We start from the raw sequence: 16,969 nt of genomic DNA, 5'->3' as shown, positions 1-16,969 counted from the left end.
TGTAGAGAGAATTCTGAAGCTTTGTTAGGCACTGGATACCATGAAAACTTCAGAAGAATTGTAGAGAGAATTCATAGAAACTGATATATGCGCACTTACAGCATAACTACTTCTTATCAGCCTAACCACATTCTAACAGACTATCTAATTAGAGTGACACGTGGATATACTCTATCAAAAGCAGAATTCTTTTCTCTGTACTTTTGGAATTTATGAATATATGAGAGACATTAAAAATCATATTATTTTGTCATTAATCTAATGAAATCGATACAATACACATCATCACCAATGAAAATTTTGATGAGCCTTTCATTTTCTGGCGACTTTTCGTAATGATATCAAGTGCTTGTCAACTAATATTTTAACAATTTCAATCGACTCACATACTAGTAACTTTGTAGATAATAAGTTTTTGATTGTTTGTGGTGTATACATTAATTAAGGTAAATCTTGACACTCTTTCCTAAAGCGTTGTGTTGTTTACGCCAAACGTTATTGATGACCAGAGGTTGAAAATTACATAAAGCAATTCCTCTTCCCAATTCAAATAATTTTTTTCTTTCTCATTGACCTTACTTAAGCATGACATAGCTAAGTGGCATAAAGTATTAAACACAAAATTCAGCATTTTGTTTGCTTGCAAACCTACTCAGAAGCCCTGAACCTTTCCTTCTAATATTATAAAATTAAATTTGATGAACCAGGTGGTAGGTGGCTAAAGCAGTACCATGCCTGTGAGAATTAAATTCAGAGAGTACAAGTCAAATGAGCTTCAAGTATTTATTGTCACCCTTTGTGATCAAACCATCTGCACCATCAATATCCATCAATCTAGCTCTCCACCAGAAACTACCACATACACAAAAAATCAATGGCTCCAAGTTTCGAAGATGGAAACTCACTGTTCAACTTTGTTGTCAGAGATGGCAATGGTGTAAAGGGCATGGTGGACTTAGGCCTATCCAAAGTGCCTGAACAATACATACAACCGCCCCATGAGCGCATAGTGAAGCTAAATGCAATCTCAGCAGATGAGCTCCCACCAATTGATTTGTCAAAGCTAGATGGGCCTGACCATGACCAAGTAGCAGATGCAATTGTTAATGCTGCTGAGGTTCTTGGGTTTTTCCAAGTTGTGAACCATGGCATGCCTGTGGAGTTGCTAGAGTCCCTTAAAAATGCTGCACATGATTTCTTCGGACTGGCGCCGGAGAAGAAGGCTGCTTATCGGAAAGGCGTGAGCCCTAGCCCGTACGTGAAGTATGGGACGAGCTTTGTGCCCGAGAAGGAGAAGGCATTGGAGTGGAAGGACTATATAAGCATGGTGTATTCCAGTGATGTTGATGCTCTCACTTATTGGCCTAACGAATGCAAGTGAGTAGAGTTCATATCGATGGTCTGATAACATAACCTGTCACATTGTCTCATAATATATATATATATATATATGCACATTTTTACACTTCATGGACAAACTAAACATCAACTAGAAGAGTTAATTGTTTATCACCACGAAATTTGTAGGGAAGTTGCACTTGAGTACCTGAAGTTTTCTACGGATATGGTAAAGAAAATACTGAAAGTCTTGATTGCAAAGCTTGGAGTGACACTAGAAGACTCAAAAATTGATACGCTCATTGGCTTGAGGATGGTTAACATGAATTTCTACCCAACATGCCCTGATCCAGAACTCACTGTTGGAGTTGGGCGTCACTCGGACATGGGCACCTTAACTGTGCTACTGCAAGATGGAATTGGTGGTTTGTATGTGAAAGTTGAAGAAGACATGGATGCTGGAAAAAAGGGAGAGTGGATTGAGATCTCACCAGTCCCTGGTGCTCTGGTCATCAACATTGGAGATACATTACAGGTTAATTAATTACAACCCATTAGATTAAGCTTTAATTGTATGCCTGTTTCATGAAAGTAGTTCTTCTACATAAGTTTTAAGTAGAACCACAACATATCCGTACGTAAAATGGGAAAATGTCTTTAGTATGACAAATGCTAATCATATTATGAAAGTCCGCTTCAATAAAAGTTATTCACGTCCGTAGACGAGTGTGGCTAGTAACCATCTCATCACATGTGATTGTTTTGTTATAGATACTTAGTAATGGAAGGTACAAAAGTGCTGAACACAGAGTGCGTACTACAAGCACCAAATCAAGAGTGTCTGTTCCAATTTTCACCATCCCAAAGCAAACAGAAAGAATTGGGCCACTGCCTGAGGTGGTGAAGAATGATGGAGTTGCTCGTTACCGTGAGGTGGTGTTTGAAGATTATATGAACAACTTTTTTGGCAATGCGCATGAGGGGAAGAAGTCTCTTGAGTATGCACAGATTATTAGCTCCACCTCCACTTGATGCAAAAGAAACTGATGTATTTACTTTATTTGGTGCTTGCTCTCTTTGATATTCTCCATTTGTGTAAGTTTTGAAATTACTTAGATGTTGAAGCCTATGCAACACTAAAGTTTGCTTCTTTGATTGAATAAAGAGGAACACTACTGTATTTAACTCTATAGTTTCACTAAGCTGTGCGCTGAGTTCATGAATCTATAAAATCCTTGTTGTTCATCCAAAAGCTATAGTATTACAAATCGATAATATGGGCGATATTTTCGTTTTTATCCTCTCCCAATATGATATTTTGGCAAGTTTCTATATTGTATTGTAATTTTATTGATGAATTCGTTTGTATTTTCAAACATATTAATACATGTACGTATTATTCACATTTAATACATGTATTTTCACATATTATTGAATAAAAATACTACACATTAGGAATTTTAAATAATTAATATTAAAATTGTCTATAATGATAAAATTTGTCACCGTATATTTTTCTTACTTTTATTGAATAATGCACGTACATATTTTATTCCAAATTTTACTATCTTGTGATTTATTAATTCATAATTGGAATCAAAATAAAGAGTTGAATTCCAACTACGGATTACTCATGTGTTTACTTTACATAAAGGAATGAAAGTGCAAGTCAGAAATTCAACTCCTGATTTTGGAGGAATTGGACTCTTGGGTGAGAGGTGGTATTCTAATTCTTGGAGAACTAACCCATCAGGAATCCATCTTTTTTACCCATTATATCTTCACAAATTTTTTATAATTTCAATTTTGCCATACACTTTTACCAACAAGGACATTTTAGTAATCAAATTGGTTTCAATTCTGATACATGGGAATTTAGTAAACAACATATAAGGAATCACTATCATTCTTACCATGATTCTAGATAGTTCAGTAAACAACTTCATAGGAATTCAAATTCTAAGAGCATCTCCTTGCATGGGTGTAAAAGGAGATGTAAATGACATTTACACCCAAAGTTGCCAGAAGTTGCTTCAATGGTGAGGTGAAAATGAATGCAAATATAGCATTTGGCTAGAAAATGTAAAAAAAAAGAATATTTACATCTGATTTTGCATCCCCGTTTGCTAGGCTCCGCAAGCTGAAAATGAGGAGATATAATGCAATAGTGGTGGGCTCCACACATGTTGGGAACGTGGTGGAGGATATTCGTCGACTCATGGAGGACTTGGCGGTTACAGGTGTGCTCTATCAACCCCGGTTCGGCAATGGAGTGGCGCATGAGTTGGTACGATTTGGATTAACGGAAGGAACTACTTTTGTTTGGGAAGATGTCACTCCGCCTTGGTTGGAGTCGAGCCTTGCCAGAGATATGGAGTTGGGCTAGGTTTTTTATGTATTTAGTTCATGTCGGAGGCGTTGTGGCACTCTTTTTTTTTGGCCGGATTTTTCCCTTTGGGGGTTTTTAATGGCAAGATTCTAACGAGGCCACCTCTTGTGCCCTCCTGTTACCTATTGATGTACTGGCTGTTTGTGCCTTATATTGAAGGTTAATGAAAGTTATTATTGATTAAAAAAATAGGGTGAGACAACTACCAAAATACTAGAAACATTATTTTGCTTCAACTTGATATAAAATTATTTCATTTCATGTCCTTTTTACTTCTCCAATTTTAGATCTCACCTCTCACCATTGTTGGAAAATCCAAGTTTACATCTCGTGGGGATGTAAATTAGATGTAAAGATAGTTTTACATATCTAAATTTACATCTACCCAATGAAGATGTTGTAACTCCTCAATTCAATTCCTCCTCTTTCAATTACAGATGTGACGTCTAAAATTGAAATGGAATCTGAAATCCATCCGTAAAATTGTTGGTAAGTATAAATGGAACTCACGCCAAAAAAGAAAAGTATAAACAGAAAAGCTTTTAGTATAAAAAATGGGGTTTTTCTTCTTCTGGTCAGCAGAAAAAATGGGTTCAGTTGGAAAATGGAAATGCACATATGTGGACCCACTCGTTTAGAATATGGCCGTACATGTTGCAAAGCTTCTTCCTTTAGTTTTTAATTTAACCACTCCACTCCAGAACGTTTGGAAGCACAAAACTTTATTGGCGTTGGAATCTCTCTCTCTTTCTCTGTTGTTCTATCTGTCACTGTTGGATCGGGCATGGAGGCAAGCAAGGAAGCGTTTCTGAGGGAGTTTGGGGAGCATTATGGGTACCCCAACGGTCCCAAAACCATTGACGAAATCCGAGCAACCGAATTCAAACGATTAGATGGTCTGCCTCTCTTTAATTCGCTTCTGTATTCTATCCCTTTGCTCTCTGTTTGCTTCCTGAGAAATTTGAGCTGAAAAAATGACACAAGAAGCAAATAAGTTTTCGGTTTTATCATTTTCAGTCTTATTCGTTGAACCCAAGTGCAATTTTTCTAGTTTTTAATTGAGCTGGGGAAATGAATTAAGTTCTGAAAATTTATTTCTTGGTGGGCATACAGAGGAATGTTGGTGAGGTTTGTTTATTGGGTTTTGGCTATTGATGCTGTTGGGTTTGGGAAATGTAGGCCTTGTGTACTTGGACCATGCTGGTGCTACTATGTACTCTGAGTTGCAGATGGAAGCAATCTTTAAAGACTTCACTACCAATGTTTATGGAAACCCACGTATCCTATTACATGTGAAATGAATGATTTTGGTGTGGGAAATCTTTATGTAATTGCTGGAACAGCATTTGCAATATAATCTTGTTCTACTGGTTGTTGAAATCAAATTGTCTTATAAATTTAATTTATGACCTTATTGTTATTCATGGTTGCTTTTCATTAAGTTCCTTAATTTAAATTCAGATAGTCAAAGTGATACGAGTTCTTCCACTAGTGACATTGTAAGGGAAGCCCGCCAACAGGTATCATATGTTATCTCTAGCTGCTTTGGTATTAGTCCTCACAATATAATGAATTTTAAAGGTTCAATATATATTTTCTAATCTTTTCCAAGTAGTTGGATAGAGTGGGAATATTATGACCACTAATTGTCCTGAATTGATCTTTATGAGTAATTTTTGTTATCATGATTTTTTTTTCCTGATGATTCATGTGCAAGAATAATAGTTTGTCCCACATTTCGTACTTTTAGTGAGTTTCTGAATAGCCGTGTCACATTCGTATAGGTCCTTGACTATTGTAAAGCATCGCCAAAAGATTACAGCTGCATATTCACTTCTGGGGCTACAGCGGCACTGAAGCTGGTAGGGGAGGCCTTTCCTTGGAGCCGTCAGAGCTGTTTTACATACACGATGGAGAACCACAATAGTGTCCTTGGGATCAGAGAGTATCCTAACATGCTTCACTCAGTCATCATCTTTAATAGATGGGGTTAGCTTTTTTTTTCAATGATTATTCTAGAATTTTGTTTGTACATTTAATGGAGAGGATCCTTTTCACCAACATTTCTGTCTCAACTTACAAGTTTGTGCTTAATGTTTGGCATGGAAGTTGAAGATCAGTTTTGTCAGATGATTGACTTCTGAGTGATATTACAGACTTACTTTGTGCACCATTAATTCTTATGGTCTTTGGACCTGTATATATGTTCCCTTACTGGATGTTGTTTTTTCTTGAAATCTTTTGAAATCAAATGGAGAGCTTGGGCCAGTTCGTTTTGTATGCAATATTTTGTACACTCTACTATAATTTTGAATTGACGTCATTATTCTTCTGTTTTTCATTTTCACCTTCTTAAGACTCTGAGCGCCATATATGTAGCCCTTAATTAGTTTAGATATGCTCTGGATCAAGGAGCTGCAGCCTTTGCAATAGATGTTGAAGAGACTGTGCATCATGGAGTATCCAATGGTATTGCAGCATCAATGAAGGTGTTGCAGCACCAAGTGCAAAGGAGAAATGAAGCAAGTTCCTTGGAAGAACCAACAGGTAATTCTGACTGAACGCATTAGATATTGATGGAAAGTTGGCAAGACCTTGATCGCAGCACATTTTCCTAGCATTTTTGGATGGTTGCTATTTGCATATGTATTTTCATGCATGTCTTTGGTAGGGAAAGGGGTTTCAAACGGTTTGGCTGAATTAAAATTGGGATCTCATGACATTCAAGATTATGACAATTTTTCATTGGATATCTGTTGCAATACCAGTCAGTTGTAAAAAACTGTACCATGGGTGAAAGTTTAATTGGTTTTTAGTGGTTTGATGTTATCATTTATAAGTTATTGTTGTTGGTTCCTTTAAGCCTGTTGCGAAAGTGTTGGTCTTAAATATGAGACAAATAATTGTAAATCATATTCATACCTGTACTTTGTTTGGGGATACTGTTATAAATAACAATTTTGTTTACTGATATTTTCAGGAGAGTTCATGATAACGTACATGAATTTGATTTGATTTCATTTACCTGATGCAGGAGAGGCATATAACTTATTTGCCTTCCCCTCAGAGTGCAATTTTTCTGGTTTGAGATTCAGCCTTGACTTGGTGAAGATAATTAAAGAAGATTCAGCAAGAATTCTGGAAAGCTCTCCATTTTGCAAGTAGGTCATGCATTATATCCAGTAGACTTTGTATTTGCTCTGCCATTCACATATGATTCTAATCTGAATTAATGACTCAAGGAATATTTGATCTGAACAAAATTATTGTTGTTACAGTTATTGCAACCAGTTTATCTTGCATAAGCAGAATATAACTGCAATATCAGTTTTGAATTTTCGATGAGTAGAGAGCCGAATGTTACCTTGTATGGCTGGTTGAGGTTTTTGTTGTCTTCCCATTAATTTATGGACCTCTCTTCTTCTCATGTTCTTCACCTTTTCTATTACAAAAAATAAAATAAAAAGGAAAAGAAAGGCAGAATTGCTTTGAATGTATATACCTATGTTGCTGTTGTGTCATGACTTGTTTCTGGAAGAAAAATATATCATAAATGGAAGATCCTCTATACAACATCAGTATGCAGACAAATGCATGCATAAACATGGGCATGCTAGTGCGTCTCTGCACATGTTTTCTGTTGGCTTGGTTGTCATGTCTTTTTCTGCTAATGTGATATATATTTATCCTCCAAGTCTCTATTTTTCTGCCTTTTGGTCTTTCTTTTCAATGAAGGGTTTTCCTGGAAGACAAGTATAGAATCTTTGCTGATGATCTCTCTTTGAATGCTTCTATGTTAGACAGTATATGTTTTGCTCATTCTAGTATGCTTTGCTGTTTATATTGGGACATCTAGGTAGTATACTACAGAGGAATTACGTTTTGAGAATTTCTTTAAAAATTCTTCAATTTGAATATTATGCATTTAGTATTTTATTTTTTTTACTTTTTTTATCTCATAAGTGGACGCTGGATGGTCTTGATTGATGCTGCAAAAGGATCTGCCACAGAACCGCCAGATTTATCATTATATCCGGCTGATTTTGTTGTTATGTCTTTCTATAAGGTACATGTCTTTGTTTGGATTTTGTTTGGAACAATTACCTTTGGATATTAATGTTTTGTATCTGTATGTTTCTTGTTAAGCTGTTTGGTTATCCAACTGGACTTGGAGTGCTCATTGCTCGAAATGGTAAGTAATTAATGATAAAGATAATCATATTTTAAAAATAATTTGGTGGCGTGTTAGAAGTTTTCTCCAGTCTCACATATTGTCTATGTTGTGATATTGCCTCCAAAGTACTAAAATTGCCTTTTCTCTGGTTTTCCAAGGGTGGGTAGGCATAGTTCACCTATTTGTGATTTTAGTTCTTGTTGCATGTGCCATTTTCTTCCCTTTAAAGTAGGGTGCCACAGAAAATTATAGAAGTATGGCCACTAGATCTCTTCTTGGTTGCTTGCATGAACTTTCCACTTGTGAAAATAATGTTCTAATTTTTTTGTTCATGATACTTCCATTAATTTTTTCTTTGGTAGTGTATCATCTTGAAATGTAATATCAAAACTTAGGGATATAGTTTTCTTATTTTGAACTTTTATTTTATAACACAGATGCCTCCAGGTTATTGAAGAAGACGTACTTCAGTGGAGGTTTGCACCTAGATATCTAATTTGCTACCACTAGTCTGTATAGGTTTTCTGTTCTTTGGGTCACACTAGTCAGTATAGTTATACAGTTGGTAATGAAACGAACATTTCAGGCACAGTCGCAACCTCAATCGCTGATATTGACTTTGTTAGGAGAAGAAAAAGTGTGGAAGAGCTCTTTGAGGATGGCACCATTTCATTCCTGAGCATAGCTTCTGTTCACCATGGGTTCAAAATTCTTAATTCACTAACTGTATCTGCCATATCTCGGTATGTTATAGTTTGTCAGTTTCACAATGTCTGTAGCGATAAAAATAACCCTTCATTCTCTAAACAAAGCTTTATGCATGTAATACGGTTGAATTGCTTCTCTGAAATAAGTTAAAATCATCGTATTGTATCCTGACATGAATCATTCTTGGGACTTTTCTTGATATATGCATTTTGTACATTGAGAATTAGCTGATTTCTACCTAGGTAGGACAATGATGGATCTGCATTCTCTCATCATTAGTTTGTCTCAATTTTCTGCTAATAATATTTCCTGCCATTGCAATTGGACAATGGAAAAAGTTATGTATGACTTTGCAAGTCGTTTTCTCATAATTTTCATCATATATCAAGAAAACTGTTCTATATCTTAATTTTATTTAATTTTCCATTGTCCAGAAATGGATATTCTCCTTGATTTTCATACTTTTTAATTTCCATCTTCTGTTAATAATCTTTGTCTAGATAATAATTATAGATGATATACTCTGAACCATGCATGACCTTGCTATTATTCTAGGCATACAGCATCACTTGCCTGGTACGTGAGGAAGAAGCTCTTGGGCTTGAGGCATGAAAATGGAGCCAGTGTTTGCACGCTTTATGGAGATTCAAAGGTTACCTTTGTAAATGAATGCTTATTGAGCTTTTATTTTCGTAATAAAGCTGCCACATTTACTAAGTGAATGAAATGCACGTCATTTCATATGTTACACCAATCAACCTGGACTAGAGTGCAGGATATCTCCTTGCATTGTGGGGGGAGAGGGAGAAGGGGGGGGGGGGGGGGGGGGTGGTGTGTGGTGTGGTAGTTAGAACTTCTTATATTTTTATTTTGTTGGTCAAAACAAAGGCTTCTTGTTCATTACAAGTAGGCCAACTTCACTGCATGTAATCCTTTAAGGGAAAAAAAGTAGGGAAAAGGCCAAGGAGTTGTTTGGAAAATGGTAGGAAAGAAGTGAAAGTTTGATGATGCTTTTTATATCCGACTGTGGTCCAATTATGTAAATGTCAAGATGCCTGGTCAAATTTGGTCTGACACAGGATCCCCAGTTTGAGTTGAGTCCATATTGGTTGTATCAGGCAGTGGTACCTCCTCTTCCTTAAGACTGAGGGTGATGACTTGGTGCTTATGCTATTTACCTGGCACAATAGAGAGTTCATTGACTGTATTAAGCTTCTCGACTTTCATTGGGTCTAGCTAACATGGATGATTCTGTTTGATATACTATTAAGGTCTAATGTTTCGATTCTTTAGCACTTTCGGTTTTTTTGTCTGATACTATGTAGCAATTAGTTAGTTTAGAAGTCTAATCTTTGATGAGTCAATTTAGTAAATGCTCTATGGACAGACAATCTCTTTCTTCTATGTTCTCTGAGATTTGTAGATAACAATCTGATATATTTCAAAACTTTACTCTGTTAGGCATTATTTCATTACTTTGGTCCTACAGTCTCGTTCAACTTGAAAAGGTCAGATGGCTCTTGGTGTGGATACCGTGAAGTGGAAAAACTGGCATCTCTATCTGGAATTCAGTTACGGGTAAATTTATGAGATGTTATTTGGCATTTGGGATTCAACCCATCCTTTTGGTCTTTGCATGACAATCAAATTATGCTACTCTACTAGAAATGGCAATATGTGATTGATTTTGTTTTTATTTTTTAGCTAATTCACAAATGACAGGTAACGTAAAATTACTAAAGTTGTTGCAAGGTTTACACTGAATTACATTGTTGGGTGGCCCTAGGGTTTGTGAATTGATTTGGGAAAAATCCTTTCTAAGGGAATTGGGTATGGATGCCCAGGAATGTATGAAACTCTATAGTGATAATAAAGCTGTCATTAACAGAATCCAGTCCAATATAATAGAACTAGAAGATAACCTGGATTCTGGTGTGATGTGATATGCACTCCTTTTGTGAAGACATGAAAAGAACTTGCTGATGTCTTTACAAAGGGTGTGCCTAGTACTCTCTTCCATTCATTTGTCGACAAACTTGGTATGCTAAATATCTTAGCATCAGCTTTGAGCAGAGTGTTGGAACATTTGTAGTGTAGCTTAGGATGTTCTTGCCTTTGTGCAATTACCAAAATATATGATGTACAGTAGCTTAGGATATAGCATAAGCATCTCTTGGTCACTTCTCAAGGTGTTATGCATTTGCAATATGTTGCATTTTAAGTAATTGATGATTTTTCAGCATTTCCTTAGTGTAAGAACAACGTGGAATGTATTTTTTTATTTTTCTTTCTGTTAAGCTCACCAAAACAAAATTGGTACTTAGGATTTTATAAAAATATTCTTCTGTTTTTAAATGCAATTGATCTTCTGAGATAACTTATGTCAATCTATGTATGCATTTAAGAGTAATGCTACTCTTACCACATTTGTATACCACATTCTCATACCACCTTATGTGGTAAATGAAGTGGACAGCCACATCAATTAAAAAGTGTCAATAAATCATAAAAGAAAAGAAAATGTTACATTAATTTTAATTGATGTGGTTGTCCACCTCATCTGGTACATAAGGTGGTATGTAAATGTGGTATACAAATGTGGTAAGAGTAGCATTATTCTATATTTAATGTTATTTCATATTTTGCATGTGTTTCCTAAATATGTACTATGTAATGATATATAATCTGGTTGGGTGAGAGAAAGATCAGCAATTTTACTCCACTTGTGATGGGTCCTGACATTCTCTTATATCCTGCTTTCTATGTAGACAGGATGCTTTTGCAATCCCGGTGCATGTGCAAAATATCTTGGCTTGTCTCACTTGGATCTTCGTTCAAATTTTGAGGTGCTTGGAACTGTTTATTTTGATCTCTTTTTTTTCTTTTTCTTTTTGTTGTTGTGGTCTTCAGGGGGGAATGGAAGGGGTGGGGGATTGGGGTGGACTTCAGACTTTTCTTAGGATTTAGTTAATGAATGACTATTCTATTCTAGTTGAATGATCCACTGCATGGCATGTATTTTTCGGTTTCTGCTTGAGGGTATGAAATAGTCTTAACAATTTGGTTTTGATATTAGGCTGGACATGTTTGCTGGGATGATCATGACATAATTCATGGAAAACCTACTGGAGCGGTGAGAGTATCCTTTGGTTATATGTCAACATTTGAAGATGCAAAGGTAGATGTTCTTTCTCAAGCCATAGAGAGTATTGTTAAAATTTCAAGTGTACAGTGTTGCAGCATTTCCTTTCCAAATTTATGTATAAGCTAATTGGATTGTAAGCACAGCATTCCAGGCTTTAACTAACAAATGTTCGTTTTCTTAGATTTTGAAAGGCAAAAACATCAATTTGGGCTTTTCATTCCAGTCTGATTTTCTTTTCTCTTTCTTGTTTTATGAAATGCAGAAATTTATTGATTTCGTGACAAGTTCCTTCGTGGCATTACCCAATTGGATTGAAAGTGGGTATCAACTAATGCAAGGTTCATCCCCTTTCTAAATGAAGGTTAATTTATATAATGCTTTATACTCTGGTCTGGAAGAGTTGAAGTTTGGTTTAAATTGCATACCATCTTGTGGAGGATTCCAACCTCCTGCTCCTCCCCGCCCTCTCTTAATTCTCATTTTCTTTGCATTTTCAAAAATAAAAAGCCATGTCATTGTTACCGTTGCCTCACAAGATGAAGTGATCGTTTCTCAAGTTATTAATATAGGAGAGAAAAGGGACTGTGAATAGTAAAATTCTATGCAGCACGGATGACGCATCTATGTGTGGTTTCTTTTGCATGGTGTTATATGTTGAGAAATAAAGAGGGAGAGAATAGGGTGCTTCTATCATAATGCTTACAGGGTCTACATGAAGCAGAACATTAGTTATAATAAGAAACTAAACAATGGCAATATGGCATAACTTAGGAAACTAGATTACACTCCTATAGGAACCAATTGTTCTTACAATATGTTTTCATTCTCAAGAACTGCCATTCAAGCGGTAGCATAGATGCTAATTATGCCTAGCTTGTTAAATCAGTCAAAAACATAATTGAAAACTTAAAATTTTAAAGCAAACTCAAAACATAAAAGTAAATTGGATTTGTACTTGTGCTACCTTGAATGAATGTTGTCATGCCACCTTGAGCCTTGAGTTTCTTTGGATATGATCTTTAAGATCTTCAATACTCTCAGCATTATTCCTGAATATGTTAGGGTTCAACTTGTCCAAAATTTTGAACCCGACCTTTTAGATTTGGTGATCTTTAAACTTTAACATGGTTTTATTTCTCACTTTAATAACTTAGGCATATAGTAGAGTTTTTTTTTTCAAAGGAGAGGAGCGCTCATTTATGGAACCAAAGCCCAGATTTTAGATGGTTAATTGAGTGCGCCTTGTGAGCTTCTTCCATGTCTCCTATTTCTCTTGTCAGTTTTTGCTTTCTTTAGACTCTTTTCACTGTGGGTCTTGTGTACATGGATTGCTCTTCACTAAAATTCGTTTACTTATTAATATATTGTAGGTTCTGAAAGCAGACTAGCAGCTGCCAGTTTCTATCTCAAGTCTATCACTGTTTACCCAATAAAATCATGTGCAGGATTCAATGTGGAAAGTTGGCCTTTGAGCAGTACTGGTAGCTATTTCTTGTCTTCATATTTTATGTGTTTTTTCTTGGAATAGTTGTATGAAATATCATCATAATTTAATAATATTGTACATAGCCTTAGGAGGCACCTTTTTGAATAACACAAGGATACAAGCCTGCCTTGCCAGTTAATCTTATGTAATAAGTGTTATTTGATAGTCATTATGATGGAAAAGTTACACCCCCATGGATTATCATACTCTGGATCACCCTATTTCGGTGAAGAGTGTAGCAAGCAGTGGTTATATATGGCCAAGCATAAAGAAGAGGAGATTGGAATTGTACTTGAAGATAACATGTATTAACATTTACCGGAACCAAATTTTGTTGTTGAACCTTGGTGACTTAATAAAGCTGGATATGTTTCACAGTTTCAAGAATGTAGATTGAACCTTATGATTTTATAATTGTTTTCCTTTTTTCTATGGTATGCCATCTGTCCATTTCTTATAAGTATGTGCTGCCCCAGAAAATAAGAAAATTTTTGTTTGTTATTTATTATATATTTGTGTCTGTATGTATGTATGAATGTATGCATCTTAATGCAGTGACAATATATAGAGGCACTGTATGTTCCATTATTTTAATTTTGACTTTTCATATCCCTGTTTGATGGGTAGAATGTTTGTCATATCTGGGAGTGTATTGGTTAATGGAATTTTATTATTTTTTCGGTGATTTTTGAGCAGGTCTGCTTCATGATCGGGAATGGGTTCTTACAAGCCTAAGTGGTGAAATTCTTACACAGAAGAAGGTGAAATACCAATTTAGTAGTTTCAAGCACATGCAAATGCGCACAAACATAGCGCAATTGGCTCGGACCCTAGGCATGGCTCCAACACGTGGGATGGGTACATTCGTGTTCATGCCGTGCCAATGTTGTGCCTAGGGTACGGGTACCTTTTTCTTTTCATATTTTTAATTAAAAGGATTAGGTTTTTTCCTTATAGTTAAAGGTATCGGTATTTATAGGTGAAAGATTAGGGAAAAGAATAAAATAAAATTTAAAAGAGCTCTTTATTCTAGGGCAGCCTATGTGGGTAATATGTCCAAGTGTCTGATCTGGTCTTCAGAGAGTCTTTCAAATTTTGGAGTATAGTGAACATCAAATTTGTTTATGCTTTGACCATAAAAAATTGATTTAGCATTAACTTTTATTTCTTCTGAATCTGGTTTTGTAGGTTCCGGAAATGTGCTTTATAAGTACTTTTATTGACCTCGACAAGGGAATATTGTTTGTAGAGTCACCACGATGCCAAGTGAGACTGCCAATCAACTTTATCACAGATTCATGTAATGGTGGGAGCGAACAAATTAAGTTAAATGGCCAAAGGCAAGATAATATTTGTGTATCCGTCTTTTTAAATGCTTGTTACTCCTTTGTTCTAGAGTGTCATGACCTTGTTAGACTTGTTGGATTGATGGAATGTTTAGATACTATTACAATGATATGTACTTGTTAATTTGTCGCTGTTTTGATACTACATTGACAAAATATAATCTTTTGGTTGAATTCTGGAAAGAGATTTCAATGCAATGAAATATGAAGTAGTTTAGAAAATTCCCTTTGTTTTTGGGCTATCCCCTACATTCTATAAAGGTTTCTTGGTTAACATTTGGTTTGTTTTACTTTTTTCTTTTTTCTTTTTTCTTTATTTTTGGGGGGCTTAGATATGAAGTACAGAGCTACAAGAATGACGTCAATATTTGGTTCAGCAATGCCATTGGTCGACCATGCACTTTATTCCGCTGTTTTAGTTCCAATCACAACTTTTGCTTGAATAAGATCAAAAGTGCAAGCATGGGAAGAGAGGTGCAGAGCATGTTGAATTTTTCCAATGAAGCTCAGTTCTTATTGATATCTGAGGAAAGCGTGTCTGACCTCAGCCACAGAGTAAGCACAAGTATGTTCTTACATTGAACTGTTGCAAGTCATTAGCGAGTAAATTCTTGCTCTCTGATGTGAAACGATTGAGACTTGCATGAGCTATCTTCTGCTCTGAATACAATTGCAATATGGATTGGTTTTCCTGTACCCTGGAATCTTTGAGAAAATACTTTCTTTTTTTTTCTATTGTTTCTTTTTTTCCCCCTCATTGACTAAATTCCGGCCTAATACCTTTCTTATGCCTACCCTATCGCATTTTAGACAGCCCAAGACCTTTTAGGAAATTAGTTGAGGATTTTAAGAATGGGCCAAGTGTTAAGATACTTGATTGCTCCTTAAGACATGATTAGCTTTCCAGAGAGTAGAACCTCTTGCTGCAGAGTAAAAGGAATGTGAAGATGCCAAGCACTTTTGGTTTGTGGTTAAAGCCCCGCCAAGAGGTAGCTAGCTGAAGAATAGATTCCAAAATTTTACCAAGGCCCAAAGTTAGCCACATGCAGTGAAGTTTCTATATTAAAACAATCGGTGTCTATGCTCTTTTCAATTTAGTGGTCATTTGGTGTATAAGAATTGTTTTCCCCCTGATATTTATTGATTTAAAAGTTTATGCAACTGAATGATTGATGGCAGAAGATGTACAAAAGGGTGCTTGTGGAGCAGCAAGCCAAATAAGTCCAATGAGATTTCGGCCCAACATTGTCGTATCTGGAGGTGAACCATATGCTGAAGATGGATGGAAAAATCTTAAAATTGGAAATAAGTACTTCACAGTAAGTTCTATAACTTGAATAGTGAAAGTAATGGATAATTTTAGAGATATACTGGTGTTCCTCTGCATACTCCAGAGTCTAGAATATAGTCCAGAATATGTATTGGAGTTGTGATTGATTATAGTTCTGTGAGATGCATTGTTAATGTAAAAATGGTTTTTTGCTTCATGGAACTTGAGTCTAGAGATGATAATTATTTGTATATCTTACATGAGTTTTTGAAACTTTATGAAACCAGTAACTGAATATAATATCATTTACTTCATGTGTAAGGATGGCCTCACTCTACTTTATTTTTTTTGTTTCCTAGTCCCTGGGTGGATGCAACCGTTGCCAGATGATCAACATTGTTCATGACGAAGCCGGACTACTGCAGAAGTCAAATGAACCTTTGGCTACTCTAGCATCGTATAGGAGAATGAAGGTCATCCATTACAGTTATCAAAAAGTAATGTTTATTTTGTTATCTTTAATTCTTACTAATGCAAATAAAATCAAAACTTCTGCGGATGCAGGGAAAGATTTTTTTCGGGATACTGCTCAAATACGAAAGAAGCGAACCAGTAGGGAGGGATGGTGACTTGTGGCTTCAAGTGGGACAAGATGTACATCCAAATATCTCTTAGCTTCATGGCATGTGCATGGATTAACACTCCTGCAGAATCTAACAAATAATGTACTTTCATCTCTGGAAATTATAGAAGCTTTCGGATACAATTATGCATTCCCAATGACAGACCTCTCAAAGATTGGTATACATGTTAGTAGTCTGATTATAGAACTAGACAACAGTCCTCTACAGAAGCATTCGACCAAATTTATACACACTTTCTCTATACGGTTATAGCCTCCCAGAAAAATGGGATGACATTTATACATGTTTGAGCTCTTCAGTGCCAATATATATTATATATCTGTGTGTAGCGTTAGTATATACTATATTCATGTACTCTGGTTTTGCAATTCTTAGAAACATGAAGTTGTTCATGCTGGCTCCATCTCTTGCCAATAATTTTGAAAAGCAAGAATGTAATATGTGACATATAATCAGATTCTCTGTTTCA

The 16,969-nt window shown here is 35.8% G+C and overlaps 2 protein-coding genes across 6 annotated transcripts; both read left to right on the top strand.

The window, feature by feature from the left end:
* The first annotated feature begins 815 nt into the window (after positions 1 to 815).
* On the top strand, positions 816 to 2,523 carry LOC110768994 (2-oxoglutarate (2OG) and Fe(II)-dependent oxygenase superfamily protein). Its single transcript, XM_021972887.2, has 3 exons — positions 816 to 1,377; positions 1,528 to 1,873; positions 2,110 to 2,523. The coding sequence occupies exons 1-3, from the start codon at positions 875 to 877 to the stop codon at positions 2,368 to 2,370; spliced, it is 1,110 nt and encodes a 369-aa protein (XP_021828579.1). The 5' UTR covers positions 816 to 874; the 3' UTR covers positions 2,371 to 2,523.
* A 1,731-nt stretch (positions 2,524 to 4,254) lies between these two features.
* On the top strand, positions 4,255 to 16,969 carry ABA3 (molybdenum cofactor sulfurase (LOS5) (ABA3)). 5 transcript variants are annotated; one of them, XM_088252077.1, is made up of 22 exons: positions 4,256 to 4,623; positions 4,907 to 5,005; positions 5,189 to 5,247; positions 5,512 to 5,672; positions 6,123 to 6,274; positions 6,762 to 6,888; positions 7,691 to 7,793; positions 7,874 to 7,919; positions 8,339 to 8,377; positions 8,488 to 8,644; positions 9,165 to 9,261; positions 10,071 to 10,187; positions 11,378 to 11,455; positions 11,686 to 11,787; positions 12,017 to 12,092; positions 13,125 to 13,235; positions 13,937 to 14,001; positions 14,429 to 14,580; positions 14,919 to 15,151; positions 15,769 to 15,905; positions 16,216 to 16,329; positions 16,421 to 16,969. In XM_088252077.1, exons 1-22 carry the CDS (start codon positions 4,512 to 4,514, stop codon positions 16,529 to 16,531), a joined length of 2,448 nt encoding a protein of 815 aa, XP_088108203.1. In that variant the 5' UTR covers positions 4,256 to 4,511; the 3' UTR covers positions 16,532 to 16,969. The 5 variants fall into 5 exon arrangements, 3 of the variants coding, with proteins under 3 accessions (XP_088108203.1, XP_021828592.2, XP_088108204.1); XM_021972900.2 differs by having other exon boundaries at positions 15,766 to 15,905; XR_002528514.2 differs by lacking the exon at positions 16,421 to 16,969 and having other exon boundaries at positions 4,255 to 4,623; positions 14,919 to 15,141.

Source organism: Prunus avium, chromosome 4, assembly GCF_965620075.1.
Source record: "Prunus avium chromosome 4, drPruAviu1.hap1.1, whole genome shotgun sequence".
Taxonomy (NCBI): domain Eukaryota; kingdom Viridiplantae; phylum Streptophyta; class Magnoliopsida; order Rosales; family Rosaceae; genus Prunus; species Prunus avium.
This window is presented reverse-complemented; position numbering and strand designations above follow the sequence as displayed.

Excerpts from the sequence above, each read along its gene's own strand:
- ABA3 (XM_021972900.2), top strand. The coding sequence starts at position 4,512 with ATGGAGGCAAGCAAGGAAGCGTTTCTGAGGGAGTTTGGGGAGCATTAT. Across the intron at positions 7,920-8,338 it reads AGTGCTCATTGCTCGAAATG|ATGCCTCCAGGTTATTGAAG; the intron begins GTAAGTAATTAA and ends TTTATAACACAG. Across the intron at positions 16,330-16,420 it reads CATCGTATAGGAGAATGAAG|GGAAAGATTTTTTTCGGGAT; the intron begins GTCATCCATTAC and ends CTGCGGATGCAG.
- LOC110768994 (XM_021972887.2), top strand. The coding sequence starts at position 875 with ATGGCTCCAAGTTTCGAAGATGGAAACTCACTGTTCAACTTTGTTGTC. Across the intron at positions 1,378-1,527 it reads TATTGGCCTAACGAATGCAA|GGAAGTTGCACTTGAGTACC; the intron begins GTGAGTAGAGTT and ends CGAAATTTGTAG. Across the intron at positions 1,874-2,109 it reads ACATTGGAGATACATTACAG|ATACTTAGTAATGGAAGGTA; the intron begins GTTAATTAATTA and ends GTTTTGTTATAG.